Here is a 19,728-nt window from a genome sequence, read left to right as displayed (position 1 = left end):
GCAAAAGGAATTGAAAACAGAATACTGATTAATACTATCGTATATTAGCTAAAAATTGGTGAGCATTAGACTTTTCGTTCGTTGCGACATCTATTGACAAGTGGCAGTACTGATAATTTACGCTATTTGACGCGTGATTGTCGCTAGATGTCACAACTATGCCTATACAAATAACCCGCATTTACTGATGTGTGAAGTTACCATTCTTCCCTTACTTATTCCTCTATAGTCTATGGCAATAGTCCAATAGGAGCGTCTACTCGTATTTACAAGTGTGTGTGGGTTCACACGACAGGCGTATTCAATACAAATTGCCTGACATGTCCGATCTCTTTCCTATATTTGTTAGGCATTTAAAGGACATGTAGGTTCTCACACGACTTGGACTTGGATATGTCGTTGATGCAGATCTTCTGCAGCAGTTCCCTGGCGATGCTGAGGGAGATGTGGGTCCTGGAGCTGGCCAGCTTCGAAGGCTTGGATTCCTGGGGAAAAATGTTTACTTTGTAAATCAGGTAGGTACACCCTTTTTCATCATATACATTTAGGGACGGTTGCACCAAACCGTCTGTTACTGTAAAACGTTCACAATTTTGTTATGTATAGGAAGGTCCATAGACCTTTGCTGCGTGACGTTGATGTGCCTATTAACGACTATGTTTGATGCAACTGGCCCTTATTCCGCAAAATACTTTGTCGATCTTAAGCAAATGCCTTAGGCAAGTGCAACTGCAAACAAGTTTAGGCAAGTGTCAGGCAACTTTGCCCCGTTGAGTTGCCAAGAAGATCTGTTGGATCCATATAATCTAGAGCCCATTGAAGAGGTGGTGGGGTGGTCTCTCTAGAAGTCGGGTCAGAGTCCGGCCAGTTGCCTGGGGAGGTTACCGAACAGTAAGTACTTCGGCGTTAACCATGGGTCTCATTAGTCTAGGGAGTCCCACATAGGTTCAGGCCCATCCACGCATCTGGGTGATGCGTTTCACCTCTCAAAAAAAAATCAAGGGTCGATCTAGGGCGAGGCTCGCTACTGTAGACGAAAAGCGCAAGTGTTCCTGCAGCCCACCGCTACAGCACAATGGCGGCAGATGGCGAGGGTCGTTTAGTGGTTTAGTGGGTAGACTTGGGGCCTCATTAGCCCTTAACAAGGAGTCCCACATAACCACTTGGGTCCGTTCCAAGTGGTATGCGTAATTCCATTTTTCCCCTCGTCCGTACCTAAAGGTCATCGCATTTACAAATAGATTAAAATCATACTTATACTTGGTATTTTAATTTCCATTAAAATCTCTAATTATTGAAAGCGAAAATTTTCCGACCATTTCTTTGGAACAGTCATTAATTATGTCAATAATTCTGATGGTTGGCTTTGAGCCTTTGAGCCGGTCGGCCCGCTGATTTATTCAAACGAAAAATCTTAATTGATTTTTGGTTCTGATTACTTCTGTTCGCTGATTTGTGAGTTGTGTAAATTGGATTTTCTTTTAATCTCTGGGATTAATATTTCTTTTATTGCCTTGGGGCTTGAAATTCGTTAACAGAGAATTTGACATTCGATTTTCGTTTTAAATTACTTCGTTTGAAGCCAATAAGTAAGCTTAAGTTGAAATTCATAATGCATAATTCTTCCAATACTAAGAATGAAGATAAAACCAAATATATATATATATATATATATATATGTCGGAGACAGACCGGATATTGGCACGGACAGTCAATTATAGCGCAGCGCGCGAAGAGTTGCAGCTGGACAGCTGACGTCACAACCAACCAGTTGTCCACCCAACCAGTTGTTGTCCCCACTTCGTGCGCTAGGACGGAGCCGGGATACCTGAGACCCAGCACTCTCTGGCGGACCACGCTAGAGACAAGAAGTCTTAGAGCCTCCTCGGAACTGTCCACGCTATAATTGTTCTAAACCAAGTTGTTTACCTATCAGTTATTGTAAAATTTAAAGTGTGTAAAATAAATCGTTGATTACTATCGTCTTTGTCTCAATCCTCGATGACCCAGCAACGCCCCGATGTCTGAAAATGGTGCCAATCCTGACCTGTCCCCGACAATATATATATATATATATTAGCGGCGATCCTCTTATTTATATCATTAACATTTAAATATAATTTATCTTTTATTGTGCAACACTACAAGTCTTAAGTAATATTACTATTTTTTTTTGAAGCATAGGTTACTGATTGTATTAGGACATTTTATTCATCTAAGATGGTGGTGGCCTAGCTTGAATAGCGTGCGACTTTCAATTCGGAGGTTGCTGGGTCCTTCATGTTTTTTGGAACTGACGTACGAAATGCTATTTCATATTTTGCTAGACCACTAAACTTGTTGGTGAAATTATCAGATAATTACTTGGTTGGTGTGAAAACCCAAAATGACTTTGGTTTCCAGTACAAGATCTCCCCATCTGACGATCAGATGGCAGTCGCTTTCATAAAACTTGAGTTTACGCAAAAAAAAATGTGTTGACCAAGTGGAGTTCAGGCTCTCATGAGCCGTGACAAATGCCTGGATAACGCAAGGAAGAAGTAAATTACCGTCCGACTTTCTTGGCATGTTTCTTCTAACTCCTTGAGAATGTCTTCGCCAATGGGATTCGACAAAAAGGACTCTCTATATAAGTTGTTCCAAAATACCAGGATAATGGAAGGAAGATCCATTACCTCTCCAACTTTCTTCACACACTTTACTTTACCTTCCCGACTTTTTTGGCCTGTTTCGGATTTAGTTTGTTCTCTGGGTTGGAAGGTTAGATAGCCGTGGCAAAATGCCTGGATATTGAGATGTATATATATATATATAATTCACCTTCCCGGCTTTTTTGGCCTGTTTCTTCTCTCGTGTGGAGACAAAGAGTTGAGGCTCAAGGAGTTGAGGCGGATCTGCTTGAGGATTTAGTTTGTACTCTGGGTTAGAAGGTTAGATAGTTAGAAGGTTAGATATTGCAAGGATGAATATACTTTACCTTCCCAACTTTCTTGGGCCGTTTCTTTATCCCGTTTCTCCTTGAGGCGGATCTGCTGGAGGATTTAGTTTGTTCTCTGGGTTGGAAGGTTAGATAGCCGTGGTTATTTTTTTTATTTTTTATATTGCAAGGATGAATATACTTTACCTTCCCAACTTTCTTGGGCTGTTTCTTTTCCCGTGTCTCCTTGAGGCGGATCTGCTTGAGGATGCCGACCAGCAGCTCGTCCACGTGTGTGGATACCCGACGATGTCTCGATGAACTACAGTCTCTGGCGCTTAACTCTCTAAGGCCCACTTGCACCAACCACTTAACTCAGGGTTAGTGGGCTGTCATCTGTCAAATTCCATATAAAATGGTGGGTTAACCTCGGGTTAATCCTCCATTTTCGTTGGTGCAAGTGACCCTAAGTAGACCCAACGCTCTTATGAACCTAGTAAAATGGCTGATGCAAGGAAGAAAAGATATTGCTTTTTCGACTTTCTTTGCTTCTTTCTTCTAGCAATTCATTTTGAGAATGTCGACCAGTACCACTTTTTAAAATTAGATGACGTGGCAAAATGCCTGGATATCTAAAAAAAGATACAATACCTTTCCAACTCTTGGCCTGTATGTTCTCCCGTATCTCCTTGAAGCCGATCAGCATCGCTTTCATAGTGTCTACGTCAATGGGATCCGATTTCAAAGCGGCCTTCAGGCTCTGATGATCCCTGGCACGAGTATAAGGATGAAGAGTCATTTACCTTCCCAACTTTCTTGGCCTGTTTTTTCTCCCGTGTCTCCTTGAGGCGGATCTGCTTGAGGATACCGACCAGCAGCTCATCCACGTTGTGCTGAATGCCGGATGAAGTCTCAATGAATTTGCAGTCGCGGGACGTCGCTAGCGCTTTGCCCTCTGCCACAGATAATAAAATAATGTCAAGTAGGATTGACATTTTCAAGTAAATGTGTAATGAATATACTGTTGTACTTCATCGGAGTCTAACCACCACGAGCACTCACGCCTGATGACGGGTCTCCTAAACGACACATAACAGAGGTATAATAACGTGAGTACAATAAGAGTTTTGAATGATTCACGATTATTTACATTAGACTTATATTTACCGGGACCGGGACCGGGATATAGAATATCGAGAGCTCGACAAAAATCAAAAAGGTAATCACGGTCTATATTCCGGTCAATATAAGTTTAATGTGAGTACAACAGTACTTATATTTATTAGGTAAATATTTGAACATGTTTCACGAACGTTTAACGTCTATAAAAAGAATATGACATAAAAATTGAGCACATAACTATACTCGACAACAGGCTTTAGGACGAAATTTGATCGTATCTATTTATATTAATAATTAATTTGTGTTGTAGTGACATTTGTGGTAAATGCATGTTTTGAAGATAAATCTTCTACGGAATGTATTGAAAAGATTGCAACCCACTTGTTCAAACTGTTCCGATTTTAAAATGATGCGCGTTTGACGGTTATTGTAAGTCGAATGAGGCCCCAGTAGCATGTGCGAATAGAGATGGGCGGCGGGAAAATACCCGGGGTAGATATCGGGTATTTACCGGGTATTTACCCAATCTACCCGATATTTACCTTTTCTACCCTAATGGGTGGGTATAAATAAATATTGTTATAAAATGGGTCATAAATTGAATTTAATCGTGAAAAAATGTTTTCTTGGTATTGTATATTATATTTATATTTTATTAATATAGTTCTATAAACATATATCGAAGTATTTGTATTGAATAAGGAATTTGTTAAATATCATTGACATGCTTGTGTGTTTGTTACCTCCTCCTCCTAAACGGCTGAACCGATGGGGATGAAATTTTGTGTGCTTATTATAGTTCCTCTCAAGTAACAATTTCTGGTCCTATAGTGGTCGAGGACATCAAATTAAATCACACTAAATGGTCCTATAAATAGACTATATTTGTACTGTAAGCCGATTTGGCGCAATTATGCAGCCATTTAGTGATATAATAGGCCTATAGCAGTAACATCCGTGACGTTTAAGGTCTATAATGGTGATGTAATGATGACTATTGTGCTAATTTGTTGACATAGAGGACACAGTAACGCTATTATAGTATCAATTTATGCTATAGTAGCATTTGAGATTCCGTTATACAGGTTATTTTGTTCTATAATAGCAGTTGCCGTCCCTTTTAATGCGAAATTTCTAAAATAATTTAATGTGTGTAATATTTAACAAAAACCGGCCAAGAGCGTGTCGGGCCACGCTCAGTGTAGGGTTCCGTAGTTTTCCGTATTTTTCTCAAAAACCACTGAACCTATCGAGTTCAAAATAATTTTCCTAGAAAGTATTTATAAAGTTCTACTTCTGTGATTTTTTTTTATATTTTTTAAACATATGGTTCAAAAGTTAGAGGGGGGGACACACTTTTTTTTCCTTTAGGAGCGATTATTTCCGAAAATATTAATATTATCAAAAAACGATCTTAGCAAACCCTTATTAATTTTTTAATACCTATCCAACAATATATCACACGTTGGGGTTGGAATGAAAAAAAATATCAGCCCCCACTTTACATGTAGGGGGGGGTACCCTAATAAAACATTTTTTTTCATTTTTTTATTTTTGCACTTTGTTGGCGTGATTGATATACATATTGGTACCAAATTTCAGCTTTCTAGTGCTAACGGTTACTGAGATTATCCGCGGACGGACGGACGGACAGACGGACGGACGGACAGACAGACATGGCGAAACTATAAGGGTTCCTAGTTGACTACGGAACCCTAAAAACTGTTCTAAACGAGGAACTTAACGAAAAGTGGCGTGTGAACTTGTGAAGTTTAGTGTCAATTAACATAATTTGGATTTCGTATACTTCCATCATTACTGCAAAAAGGTATGCGATGGAAATTTTACCGTTAAAAGAATATTAGTTTAATGGAGTATTTTAAATGCGCCCTCGATTTATACATGTTTTGAATAAAATAAATAAATATAATTTAATACAATAAAATTATTGGCATCATAGTTTCTACTATGGATCCAAGAAGTAAAACATACGCTTTTATAGTTCGACTATATCACTTATCATACGCATTCACTGCCATAAGCCCGCCACCGTGGATTCAATTAGGGTTGCATGAGAATTTAACTATGATCCAGTTTAACTTATAAGTTCTTTATATAGAAAACAATACTTGTTTTCAATGTTTTACTATAGAAAGATCTTTTAAACAGTATTAATAAATGTTGTTTTCTTTTTAGTATGACAAATCTAAACTACAATTGGTCGCTATGTGTATTTTTAAAGTTAATTTCTAGAAAAACACTGTACGGAACCAGATACCGCATTTTTGGTCTTTAAAAGTAATCGTTTTCTACTCTTATATATCTGATTTGGTTTATAAAACATATAGTAAACTCAGCTATAACGCTATTGTGTTTTAAAAGAGATACCGAAACCATTATTCAACAGGTCTGTGATATTTAAAGAGTCATTGTGGCGTATACGGCGATGAGATATAAAAGGCATTAGAAAACGACTATAACCTTTTCAAAGCTATATAAACGTATCCTGAAAACTTCATTATACAGCAAAATAGCTCTATAATGGTATTCATATCACTACTATACAGTGTTAAATACTATAGCAGTGTTTTCCAAAGCCACTATATCCCAAAATAGTGGTATAGTTAGGTTTTAAATCTGTTAAAACACAACTACTAAAAATACTATAAGCGGCTTGTTGGTAACCTTAATAGCGCAAATTGATAGCATAACAGTGATTCCTAACACTATTATACAATAATATTGTTCTTATTTGATCCTGTTATAGACCAGGCCTATAGCGGCTCTATAAAATGGTGATATAAACGTTTATATCACTTCCTAATAACACCTTTTAGCTGTATAACACAACAACTATAGCGGCTTGTCGGGAACCTTAATAGCGCAAATTGATTGCATAACAGTGATTTCTAACACCATTATACAGTAATATTGTTCTATAATAGTCATATTTGATCCTGTTATAGACCAGGCCTATAGCGGCTCTATAAAATGGTGATATAAACGTTTACATCACTTCCTAATAACACCTTTTAGCTGTATAACGCAACAACTATAGCGGCTGGTCGGGAACCTTAATAGCGCAAATTGATTGCATAGCAGTGATTCCTAACACTATTATACAATAATAATATAGACCTATAGTAGTCATATTTGATCCTGTTATAGACCAGGCCTATAGCGGCTCTATAAAATGGTGATATAAACGTTTACATCACTTTCTAATAACACCTTTTAGCGGTACAAGCTTATAGAGCTAAAAGGTGTTACTGGAGGCTTTTATATGACAGGCGGTCACGCCGAAAACCTTTATACGACATCTATAGTAGCTTTTAGCGTCGAAAACCAAAATGTTACTTGCTGTTTGTTTGGTAAAGCCTACTATCTAGCCGAAGTCCAGTATCTAGCCGAAGTCACATAGAAGGCATTATTACAGTCCGAATTCAAAGCAAGTGTTAATTAAAATCACACATGGACGTGGCGCTTGTTTACCTAAGTACAAACTAAAGTATAAGTATCCCATAAATAAAAATAAAAAAAAGTAACTGACCGGTCAAGTGACTTATTGCACCCTTTCAATACGGATGCACCTACCTGGCGTTTTGCAAAGCTGTGACCTCATTGGCTAATGAATTTGAATTTGTCTGTCCACCGTGTTTAAGTTAAGTAAGTTATTTGAATACTTAGTGGGCCTAAAACATCTGGGGAATACAACTTTTTAATTGAATGTGGTAAATTACACATGATATATGGAATATTTGGAATCTCTGTTAACATTTTAATATTAGTTAGTCAAATATATATATTTATTTTAGTAGAAAAATATATTTCAGTCATGTAAATTAAGAATAATCTTTAATTTCATAGATTATTTTTTATACCCGCTCATTTGGGTAGATACGGGTAAATACCGGGTAGATTGGGTAGATATGGGTATTTTCCCGGTATTTACCCGTCAGCGCCCATCTCTATGTGCGAATGTTTTATATGCGGTGTTCGCGATTGAACCGCACTCAGGGCCTTCCATTACTATATTGACTCAGGCCTGTTTGCTCAAAACTCGAGCTATCTGAACAGGGTGGCTAGCCGAATGGCACAATCGCTCACGAAACGCTCACGAAACGAAGCGCTAGTAGATATCTATCTCTATCGCGCTTGCGTATTGGCGCGACAGAGCCAGCGGCGTATCGCTTTCGTTTGGCGTCGGAGAAATGCCATTCGGCTACGGGGCCTGATATTGCTCGGGTATGTTGGGTAATACAATTTACAGGCATTGAAGAATATAGATGTTTTGAAATACTTTTATAGTTTATTTCATATCGGTACAATGTCAGATCTAGGTATAGTATGAATTTTCTGAGATGATTTTTTGGCCTTTGCCGTAATCTGTTGAACAAATCTTTGTTTCTATTATTCACGGCGGCTATCTCCCGTCACCACGGCACCCGCTATAGTCTCAGTGTAGTTAAAAAGCAACTATCGTGATAGTAATAAGGTTCAAATCCATAAAAAGCCCTTTCGGAGATAACACGTTCTGTCATCTTCAAAAAAGTTACCTGCATACTGCAAACTGTTCCATAAATTTGAACCTTATTGCTATCATGATAGTTGATTTTTAACTACACTGATACTTTAGCGCGTGCCGTGAAGACGGGAGCTAGCAGCTGTAAATACTCATACTCATACTCATACTCATATTTATTAATAATATCAATTACAGGTCAAGCTTACATATTATAATTACAATCACAGAACAATTCGTAAATTTATATAGGTATACATTTATTTATACTTAATAGAAACAAAGGCTTAACAGATTACGGCAAAAGCCAAAAACCATCTCAGAAGATTCGTACTACACTGATGTCAGTGGACCAATAACTAACTCAGAGCTTCTTATTAAATATGACATTACAGTTTTATTTCACGTATAAATAATCACTCATGTGACATTTTTGGTTCACAATTTTACATACATACATACATACATACAATCACGCCTGTATCTCATAAAGGGGTAGGCAGAGAACATGAAACTACTGAAGCTTCAGGGCCACTCTTGGCAAATAAGGGGTTAAAAGAAAACGAAACTGTGGCATTGCAGTAACAGGTTGCCAGCCTCTCGCCTACACCATAATTTAACCCATATCCCATAGTCGCCTTACACACAATTTTAAAGCATTAAAGCGTCTGGCTACCACGGTTTTATTCACTGCAAACAGCTCTCTAGCGAGGTACGCCAACATCTCACCAAGTCAAGTAAACGAACTCTTTCCATCGAGTAGGCGAGTATATTGCCACACAGGCGAGTTCCTAGGAAGTCTCTTACCATTAGTAGCAACTTGTCTCGCCCTCGCTAAGTCCGCTTTGTTGCCAACGAGCACCACGGTTCTCTCCACTGTGAACAGCTCTCTGGCGAGGAACGCCAGCATCTCACCAACTCAAGTAAACGAACTCTTTACCATCGAGTAGGCGAGTATATCGCCACACAGGCGAGTTCCTAGGAAGTCTCTTAACATTAGTAGTAACTTGTCTCGCCCTCGCCAAATCCGCTTTGTTGAAAACTAGTCTAGCGGTTCCCTCAACTGTGAACAAATCTCTGGCGAGGTACGCAAGAATCTCGCCAGCCCGGGTGAACGAACTCTTCGCCAGCACCGACTACCTAGGCGAGTATTTTGCCACACAGGCGAGGTCCCAGGTAAAATCTCTTACCATTAGTAGTAACTTGTCTCGCCCTCGCCAAGTCCGCCTTGTTGCCAACGAGCACTACGGTTCTCTCAACTGTGAACAGCTCTCTGGCGAGGTACGCAAGAATCTCGCCAGCCCGAGTGAACGAACTCCTCGCCACCACAGAGTATATCACAACGCAGGCGTGTGGCTCGTACGTTGATAAGCAGTTTTCCACCTGAATAAAGAAAAATGAATTTAGTTTCTAAATAAGTTACATTTTTGGCACAAGCTTTTATCGCCGACTGTACCTTTCTTTCAACAGTCATCTACTGCTCTCCGAGACGATTCTAAAACCCCTTACTCGATGGGGATACGACGTTTCATGACAGGGTGGCTAGCCGAATGGCACAATCGCTCACGAAACGCTCACGAAACGAAGCGCTAGTAGATATCTATCTCTATCGCGCTTGCGTATTGGCGCGACAGAGCCAGCGGCGTATCGCTTTCGTTTGGCGTCGGAGAAATGCCATTCGGCTACGGGGCCTGAGCTCCTATTACCACCTTTCTGCGCCATCATCAGATCAGCTCCATGATCCCACAATATTTCATTGTCACGCGATTTAGATATGTGTGCAAGATTTCAGCTCAATCGGAAACCGGGAAGTGGGTTAAATTTAGCTTCTACGTTTTGACGCACACTAACATACTAACAAGGCAAGTTGAATGAAAACTTGTAAAATATGTATTTTTTTTGGAAATATATTACTAGTGGAGAATAATTCATCGTCTTGACTGAGTCAACTTCGCGAATTTACATCAGTACCCCATTGCTCTCTCATTGGTAACCCTTGGGAGCAAATATTTTTCTGTCATTGTTCTCCAACTGCGTACTTTATGGAGGCTCCTAGTGACATCTACCATATCTGGCCTTTTTACTCATTGTCACAGGTTTTGCGAGTTCATACTTTTGCTACTTGCTACTCACGATTAGTGTACCAGTCGCTTTTCCGTGAAGGAAAACATCGTGAGGAAACCGGACTAATTCCAATAAGGTCTAGTTTACCCTTCGGGTTGGAAGGTCCAGATGGCAGTCGCTTTCGTAAAAACTAGTGCCTACGCCAAATCTTGGGATTAGTTGTCAAAGCGGACCCCAGGCTCCCATGAGCCGTGGAAAATTCTAGGATAACGCAAGGAGGATGATGATGATTGTTTGAACAGGCCAAATGTGAAGGCCAGACACACCTTCCCTTATGACTTAACGTCAAGTTTTTGAATGTAAATACACAGTGTAGTACAAGCGCGGATCCAGCTTCGTGCCCAGGGGGGGGTCACGTGGTAAAGGCCCGGGGCCCCAGGGGGTCACGTGGTCTATTTGTATGGCCAACTTAGGCTCCAGGGGGGAGTCATGACCCCCATGACCCCCCCCCCTGGATCCGCGCATGGTGTAGTAACTATTTGGATTAGGTACTAACCGACATTTCGGTACTGGGATGGTCGATAAATATAAGCTCAGACTCTTCCCCGTCCAAAAGTACTGACACTGACTTCTCGCCGAATTCGTCATCTGAAACAATATTTCAATAACAATATAATTACAATTTTATATTAAAGGAAAAAATGGAAAAAATTACGCTTCCGGCGGGACTTGAACCCGCACCATTTTTGCAATCCGTGCAATGCTCTTACCAATTGAGCTACGGAAGCCACGCCGGACCTCGCAAATCTTTCCATGCCTTTCCTTTTTGTACACACGTCTTGGGGTGACGTCTAGCGCCATCTACCGACAGACTATTACATCTTGTAACGGCACTGGAGTCTCAAGTTATATTGAGAATTCACCAGTAACAATGTGCTAACCCATACTAAATTAAGTTTTATTAAGCAGAAACGTCTGCTAACGATTCTAAACAATTTTATATTACAGGAAAAAATCCATTTCCATTTTTTCCTTTAATATAAAATTGTTTAGAATCGTTAGCAGACGTTTCTGCTTAATAAAAATTAATATAATAACATTTATGAGTGAATGGAGTTTTATAATACTAAAGCTTTAATTTAATGTGGCGTTCTCTGTCAAAATACACCACCTTGTCGCTTAAGCTTAAGGGCATTTTCGAAAATTGGGACGCAAAATTAGTAACAACAAAAATTTACTCGATGTCAGTTTAGTGACGACAGTTAAGCATGAAATTTAAATAAAAATATTGCTTTTCTCTTAATTACATAAACTATAAGCAATAATCTACATTTATAACATGACAAAAGTTGGTTTTCAGACATTTTTTTTAATTGTCGTCATGAAACTGACATCGAGTTAATTTTTGTCAACAACTGTCACTAATTTTGGGTTCCAATTTTTGAAAATGCCCTTAAATATGATCCAACAGGGTACAGCCCCCTGCAATAATATACATATTACGTGTCACATATGCACGCTCTTATTGATCTCATATCGTGTCAGATTTTTTTGCAGGTTACTGAACCTAGCCAACGTCGCAATGGCCTACGTTTCGGGGTTAGCTCTCCCTATCACTCTTTAGGCCTGGGGGGTTACCATATGTACTAAAGACGTTCAGTTTAGGTTGAGAGAAAGGGACACAGCTATAGCAGTTACATAGCTCCGTCCCTCTCTCTCAACCTAAACTGAACGGCTTTAGCACGTCATGGTAACCCCCCTGCTAGCCGAATGGCATTTACTGCGACGCCAGACGCCGACAGAAATGCAGTCTAGCTGTGTAGCGACAACGTGGTACCTTTTAATTGAGAACGTCATATTTGATAGGGTATTTGGATCATCAGGATATTATGGGAAGGACCCTGAGCTGAAACTATTTTTTTATAGAAAATTTATAGTATTTTAGATGTGGGTTTATCTTATACTTTTAAACGAGCAATTCTTGTATATTTATTTATTTATTTATTTATTTATTTATATATATATTTATTTACACTGACGATCTCGGAAACCGCTCTAACGATTTCGCAGAAATTTGTTATGTGGGGGTTTTTGGGGTGAAAAATCGGTCTAACTTATCCTTAGGTCCCGGAAAACGCGAATTTTCGAATTTTCATGCGTTTTTCTTCGCGCGCCATCTCGTGTGCAGTAGTTGTACTGTTAAGACAGAATTCTTTCGGTCGATGTAAGTACTATTTATCGCAAACACTAGATGGCGACACAGGTCAAGGCTAAAACGAATAGAAAATACACTATTTGAGTTTTTGTGGCGAAATGCGCGCCATCTCGTGTGGAGTAGTTGTGTTGTTAAGGCTGAGAATTCTTACGCTCGATGTAGGTACTATTCATTTTTGAACTAGATGGCGACACATGTCAAGGATACGAAACAGAACCGAGCGAAGCTCGGTTGCCCAGATTAGAAAAATTATGTAAATAACAATGTAGGTGCCTAATGAAGTGTTAAAAATAGGTAATTTGTATGTTTTCGAGTAGTTACAATATTTTGTCGATTAACTAATCAAATACAAAACCAAGCGGATCTGACACTAAGCGGCCATATTTAGTCATATAATAATGTTTTCGTTTACCCTTAAGGCCCACTTGCACCAACCACTTAACTCAGGGTTAGTGGGCTGTCATCTGTCAAATTCCATATAAAATGGTGGGTTAACCCTCAGGTTGATTTTCCATTTTCGTTGGTGCAAGAGGCCCCAAGTGGCTTAACCCGTCGTCTGTTTCTTTAAAAAAAAAAGTACATAATTTATTTTGACATATTTTGTTTTAAAGTCCAAGACCTTATGTTAGGACTCTTATCAAACACGCCTGTGTTAAGAAGAGAGGCTAAGGAACCTTTTGAAGTCAGATTTTATTATTTATGGGAAGCAATAATGTTTATGGGAAGTATACGGTTTAACGTTCATAAGTATAGTCACCGGCAGAAATAAGTGATGATTTCTGTACCTTGTCGCTTTTAATCGTTTGACAATTTCGTATGACATTTCAAATAAGACGTTAGTGTGACAAGGTAATAAAAATCATCACATATTTGGGCCATTTTTTTTCAAAGTTGTCCACCCCACTTTTTTTGTAACATGGTTATTTTTTACGCGATTAATACTCAGAATCACGAGCTCTTTCGATCCTGATAGGAGAAAAAAAATGTCCCAAGAATTCCATACATTTTTTCGAACCTTCCATTCCGTTACCGCCATACAAAATGTATGAAACAATGGTAACGGAATGAGAAAAAAACCTTGGGACACTTTTTTCTCCTATTAGAATTGAAAGAGCTCGCGATTCTGAGTGGAAACGACATAAAAATTTCGAAAAAAAAAAGTGGGGTGGACAACTTTGAAAAAAATGGCCCATTTATGCCGGTGACTGTACCTATACCTAATGATTATCGAGTTAACTACATTTGACACACGAGTAGCATTGTTTACTTTACGAAAACTAAATAAAGACGTGTTTGTTTTCTAACACTTCATGGTCTTGCTGACACGGTGGATCTGTGTATTTTCGGTACATCAGCGAGTCTAAACAACCGGGCTATTTGTTGATACACAGCAAGAATTATTTATATTGGATTTACATACTTCATACCCTCGATTTTTTAGCGCCACCTATTAAATACTATCATAACTAGACTGATGATGCCTACAATTTTTTTTTTTTTTCAAAATGTGGGTGCGCTTTTCATATGGGTTTTGTCAGTTTAGTGTTAAATCGTTCTTGTACACAGTTAGTAGACGGTCTGTCTATCTACTACAGTTTAATTTTTTGCTTTTGTTACAGGGTATACATACTTACCTAAAAATACAGACTATACATAGTATGACCAGGGGCGGCTCACTCCGCGATTCTATCGCCGCGCTACAAGTACATCCTGGCGGCCGCGAGTTCGCGGCCTACTCAGGGGTAGCGCGCGTTCTCACGGAATGCACGTTCGAACTTTCTATTGTTACTTTACGTCGCGAGGTTTTTGCAAGCGATGTCCGCGTGTGAAATACTAATAATATTTAGTTAAATAGACATATTGAATAAAATAAATACCATAGGACATTCTTAGTATTCTTACACAGATCTACTACTGATTAAGTCCCACGGAAAAGTTCAATAAGGCTTGTGATGTTAGAACTTGAACAAAAATATATAAATACTGTATATATACCTAGAAAGTACCCAAGACTTGAATATAAAGTATAACATTTTATGTAAGTATTAATTCGTTTGAATCCATTGGTAACCCTATCACGGGACGCCACGCACGTGCGGCTCGTTTCTTTGTAAGAATTTTGTAGGTATTTAAAAGGCGGCATTTCGTGAATATCAAAGCAGTGGGCCTTCTGTACTTGTACTATTATATATTCTGTGGTATGACGCACTTTCCACCCCAGTACAATTTTTCTCATAAAAACATTTTGTTACGCAATATAATCTGTACCTAATTTGACCCAATATCATTCTGCCCTCATCATCGTAAGAGGATGAAAGCGTAATACGTGTACACGTGTACACGTGTGTTTACGAGTATGCCTAGCACGCAAAGTTGATTCAATTTCCTAACCATTGGGATTTGTATGTGGCTTTCCGACGTAAAAGGGTTATCATGCTTTAAAAACAATAAAGACTTTTTTTGTGTAAAACATTAATGTTCATAGCTGTGGTTTAAATTTTTAAATCCAAATACTTAGATCTCGAGATAGAAATGTGATAGACTTATAGACAGACGGACAGAGTCGCACTATAAGGGTTCCTTTCAGACCTTTCAGATACCGGAACCCTAAAATGACATAGTAAAACAATAAAGTGTCACATGGGCCATTTTTTTCAAAGTTGTCGCCCCCACTTTTTTTTGGATTTGGAAATTTTTATGTGTTTTCCACTCAGAATCGCGAGCTCTTTCAATCCTAATAGGAGAAAAAAAGTGTCCCAAAGTTTTTTTCCCATTCCGTTACCATTTTTTCATATATTTTGTACGGCGGTAACGGAATGGAAGGTTCGAAAAAATGTATGGAAATCTTGGGACATTTTTTTTTCTCCTACGTATCAGGATCGAAAGAGCTCTCGATTCTGAGTATGAATCGCGAAAAAAATATCCATGTTACAAAAAAAGTGGGGTGGACAACTTTGAAAATAAAATGGCCCACATAATCTATTCTCCCTGGTCGAACTTCAAATAAAGTACGAGTATTGGATAGCTTCCGTTATTACTTAATTAACTTCAGTAATGTCTGTATAATAAGTGTTGCCCTTTAAGGTAAGTAAGAAACTCATTAAACATTTATGATTTAATAAAGTTAATGGCGGTCTACTTAAAATAGGCATTCATTAACAATTTATGGAACAGACCCTAGATATAAATATTTCTTCCCGAGGGAAATATTTCAATAGCTCTAAATAATAATGAAAGTTTTTTTTTATACTACGTCGGTGGCAAACAAGCATACGGCCCGCCTGATGTAAAGCGGTCACCGCAACCTATGGACGCCTGCAACTCAAACAGTGCCACATGCGCGTTGCCACCCCATTAGAAACTTGTACATTCCCTTTCGCTGTGTTAAGTACACAGCAAAAAGGAGTGCATAAGCTCTAAGGAGGGTTCGGGTTGCCGACGACTCAAAGGACAATAGACTGAACAAGTTAGTTCCGTAAGTCCTCCCGTCATCAGCACACCGCACCCTCGTTGAGCTCTGGCAGCCTTACTCACCGGCAGGAACACAACACTATGAGTAGGGTCTAGTGCTATTTGGCTGCGGTCTTCTGTAAGGTGGAGGTACTACCCCAGTTGGGCTCTGCTCTAGATTAAACTTGAATTTCTACATGAGTAAAACTGTATCAAACTTATATAATAAAGATTATGATTATGATTACTCAAAGTCCGTGTGAAAATACCCTTTTATTTTAATACCCTGTGATCCAACATTTTTCGACAAGTGTCAAACCTATTCAACGATATTAAGGCCAATTTACACGATGCGAGAACTCACAATGCGAGTAACATTGCGGTATTTGATAGTGTACTAAATTGTATGTAACCTCAACAGTCCACAACAGTAAATGGGCCCTTATGGTAAAAGGAGGTAGCCCAAGTCACAATCGCTAGCGATTCGTAAGCGTATCGTAGCTCAGCCATTTTTCTTTCAAAGATGTCCCCACTTTTTTTTGGATTTGGAAATTTTTATGTAGTTTCCACTTAGAATCGCGAGCTCTTTCAATCCTAATAGAGAGAAAAAAAAAGTGTCCCAAGGTTTTTTACCATTCCGTTACCATTTTTTCATACATTTTGTATGGCGGTAACGGAATGGAATGTTTGAAAAATTTATGGATATCTTGGGACATTTTTTTTTCTCCTATCAGGGTCGAAAGACCTCGCGATTCTGAGTATGAATCGCGTCAAAAATACCCATGTTACAAAAAGAGGGGTGGACAACTTTAAAAAAAAAATGGCTCAGCTAGCTGTTACTATCGTTATTCTGTAGTGGCGCGACAGAGACAGATTGCGTTTCGATTGCCACGTAGCGTCAACGATTGTCAATTCGGTTAAGTCAGCTGATCAACTGATCAGCTGCTCAACAGTCTTTAACAGTAAATGAACCCTTATGGTAAAAGGACGTTTTCACCCAGCCAACGAGCCAATGAGACAATCGCCTACGCTGCATTAAGATGCAACACTTTCAATTTGGGAGTTTTAGTTAAATATACTCGCGTTATTAACTAGATTTATCACACCTTTTTTGCCCATAATGATAAAGACATTTTTAGACAATTTTGATGGGCTTTATTATGGGGGATAAAGCGATTGGCGAAGGGGGATTAGCGTCGTTAAAAATCAAAATATCAAAAAAATCAAAACGGTCCGACACAGATAAAAATAATAGTAATCCGTGTTGAAAAAATCATTGCTCTAGCTTCAAAAACCAGGGAGGAAATAGTCGAGAGTGTTTATATGGAAAATTTACCCCTCCTGGTGCGTCTTAACGTATCGTAGCTTTCCCTATAGCTCTTTTGTAGTCTTGACAGAGTCAGACTGCATTCCGACCGCCGCGTTGCGTCAACGATTGTCACATCGGCTTGGCTAGGTAATCTGAAATTCCGTGTAAACGGATCCTTTTTGGGTGAATTTCAACATACTTACTCGAAATTTGCCTAATTTTGGTGGATTTTTTTTTGTTGAAATTATGTATTGATGTTACTTAACTAATTATTACCAATGTTATGTAGCAATTACCTTTCATTATAATTAGTAGTTTTAGAGATATTACGATTTCAGTGATATGGTCGCCACCAAAATCGGTCTACCCACAAAAATAAAAAATAAAATCAAAATAAAGCATTTTATTAATTTTTGTATTATTTTCTACTTAAAATTTCTTTAACATTTTTAACACAAACTTTTAACATTTCATAAATACACTTCAAAGACAGAAATAAATGTGGTAAAGGTCCTTGGTGTGGTAGTACCTTGTGATAAAAGGTTGTCAAGGATGTTAAGGGCGGGTGTCGGGAACTTACCGCGTTTAGCTTCGCCAAAGTGAGCAAGTAAAAAGAAGTTGTGTTATTTACAAAAAGTTAGCAACAGTCAGCCAGAATTAGAGCTAAGGTTGCGGCCACGGGCGCGGGCGGGAGCGGGAGCGACAATCAAGTACCTAATCGATTAATACGTTTAACTCTAGTTTTATAGTTTTAGCATGGTTTTTAGTTTGACAATGAGGAGGCACACTGCCATTTTATCCCGCCAGGCGGCGCCTGTGCAAGTGTACAAACATATACCATCTTCTCGCTCTCACGTATGGACTAATAGGGTGGCGCCATCTGTCATAACGCTTGAGTGTGCCTCCTCATTTGTAACATTTCGATTGACCGGAGAGATGGCGTAAGTATGAGGTTTCCCTCGATTTGCTTTTTGTGTGTCCGGATGTACTCCTCTACAGTTCGCAATTCTCAACCGATTCTAGAGCAATTTTGGGATCAGATTTTAACTCAATCTGGTAAATCATAGGAATTAATAATTTCTTTGTCGGTCCAATTACATACATACATACATACAATCACGCCTGTATCCCATAAAGGGGTAGGCAGAACACATGAAACTACTAAAGCTTCAGTGCCACTCTTGGCAAATAAGGGGTTGAAAGAAAACGAAACTGTGACATTGCAGTGACAGGTTGCCAGCCTCTCGCCTACGCCACAATTTAACCCATATCCCATAGAACCCCATGTCCCATGTCGGTCCAATTAAATGTAATATTATTACTTAAATTTAAAATTTAATTCTTATTTTATTGTGGTTTGTCAATTACCAAGTTTTTACTGCTATTTTCCTCGTATGCAAATAAAAACCGTTAATTTAATGATATCCGGCCCGAATTGAAAAATTAAAAACACATTTGTATTTAGATTGTCAACTGCATCAAAAAATAGAACACTGAAATAAATGAACTGTCAATAAATTAATTTCAATTCCCATTGAAACAATAACCTCATTTTCACAAACTGACAGCTGTCCTAATATAATGAAAATGAAAGTCCACTTCGGGTAAATATATTGGAATTTAATATTATCGATGAAGTCGACTAATGGGACATCCGGCCACCTTCGTAAATGGCTTTGAGTAAGGTAAAGTGGATGTCATTACTATAAGAAATAATAGGTACAGATTTGTAAGAAGCTCTTTTTGTGGTATTAAGACATATATTATATTTATAATACATATGCGTTTCGTTATTACGCACATCGTCAAAATATACACCCTGTTTTTATTGAATTCCGTTAACTTCGGCATAATATGTTAGTTCTATATTATAGTTAGTTCCATTATTGGAAACAGAATAACATAGTTAGTTTTTTTAATTCGTAACTTTTTTCTGAAAAATCTCATACACCTGCGATAGATGTTACATCAATCGCTGTTAAGAAACGGGCTTTTTGTGTTCGATATGCGATTGACATGTCATAGTTTTGACACTTTTAGTGTGAGTTAATTGTAAAACCCGTTTCTCAACAGCAATTGAAGTAACATCTATCGCAGGTGTATGGTTTTTTTTAGAAAAAAATACAAAT

The 19,728-nt window shown here is 38.6% G+C and overlaps 1 protein-coding gene across 1 annotated transcript in view; it reads right to left on the bottom strand.

Moving 5' to 3' along the window:
- Positions 1–278: 278 nt before the first annotated feature.
- The window catches only part of LOC125238075, a 115,878-nt gene continuing 96,428 nt past the window's right edge, over positions 279–19,728 (bottom strand). Inside the window, exons 5-8 of the mRNA XM_048145364.1 lie at positions 11,182–11,273; positions 9,752–9,944; positions 3,730–3,872; positions 279–467 (exon numbers count right to left, since the gene is read on the bottom strand). Of these exons, the coding sequence (XP_048001321.1) occupies positions 354–467; positions 3,730–3,872; positions 9,752–9,944; positions 11,182–11,273 (542 nt within the window). The 3' untranslated portion in view covers positions 279–353. The remainder of the gene's footprint in view (positions 468–3,729; positions 3,873–9,751; positions 9,945–11,181; positions 11,274–19,728) is intronic.

This window comes from Leguminivora glycinivorella, chromosome 22 (genome assembly GCF_023078275.1).
Source record: "Leguminivora glycinivorella isolate SPB_JAAS2020 chromosome 22, LegGlyc_1.1, whole genome shotgun sequence".
NCBI lineage: Eukaryota > Metazoa > Arthropoda > Insecta > Lepidoptera > Tortricidae > Leguminivora > Leguminivora glycinivorella.
This window is presented reverse-complemented; position numbering and strand designations above follow the sequence as displayed.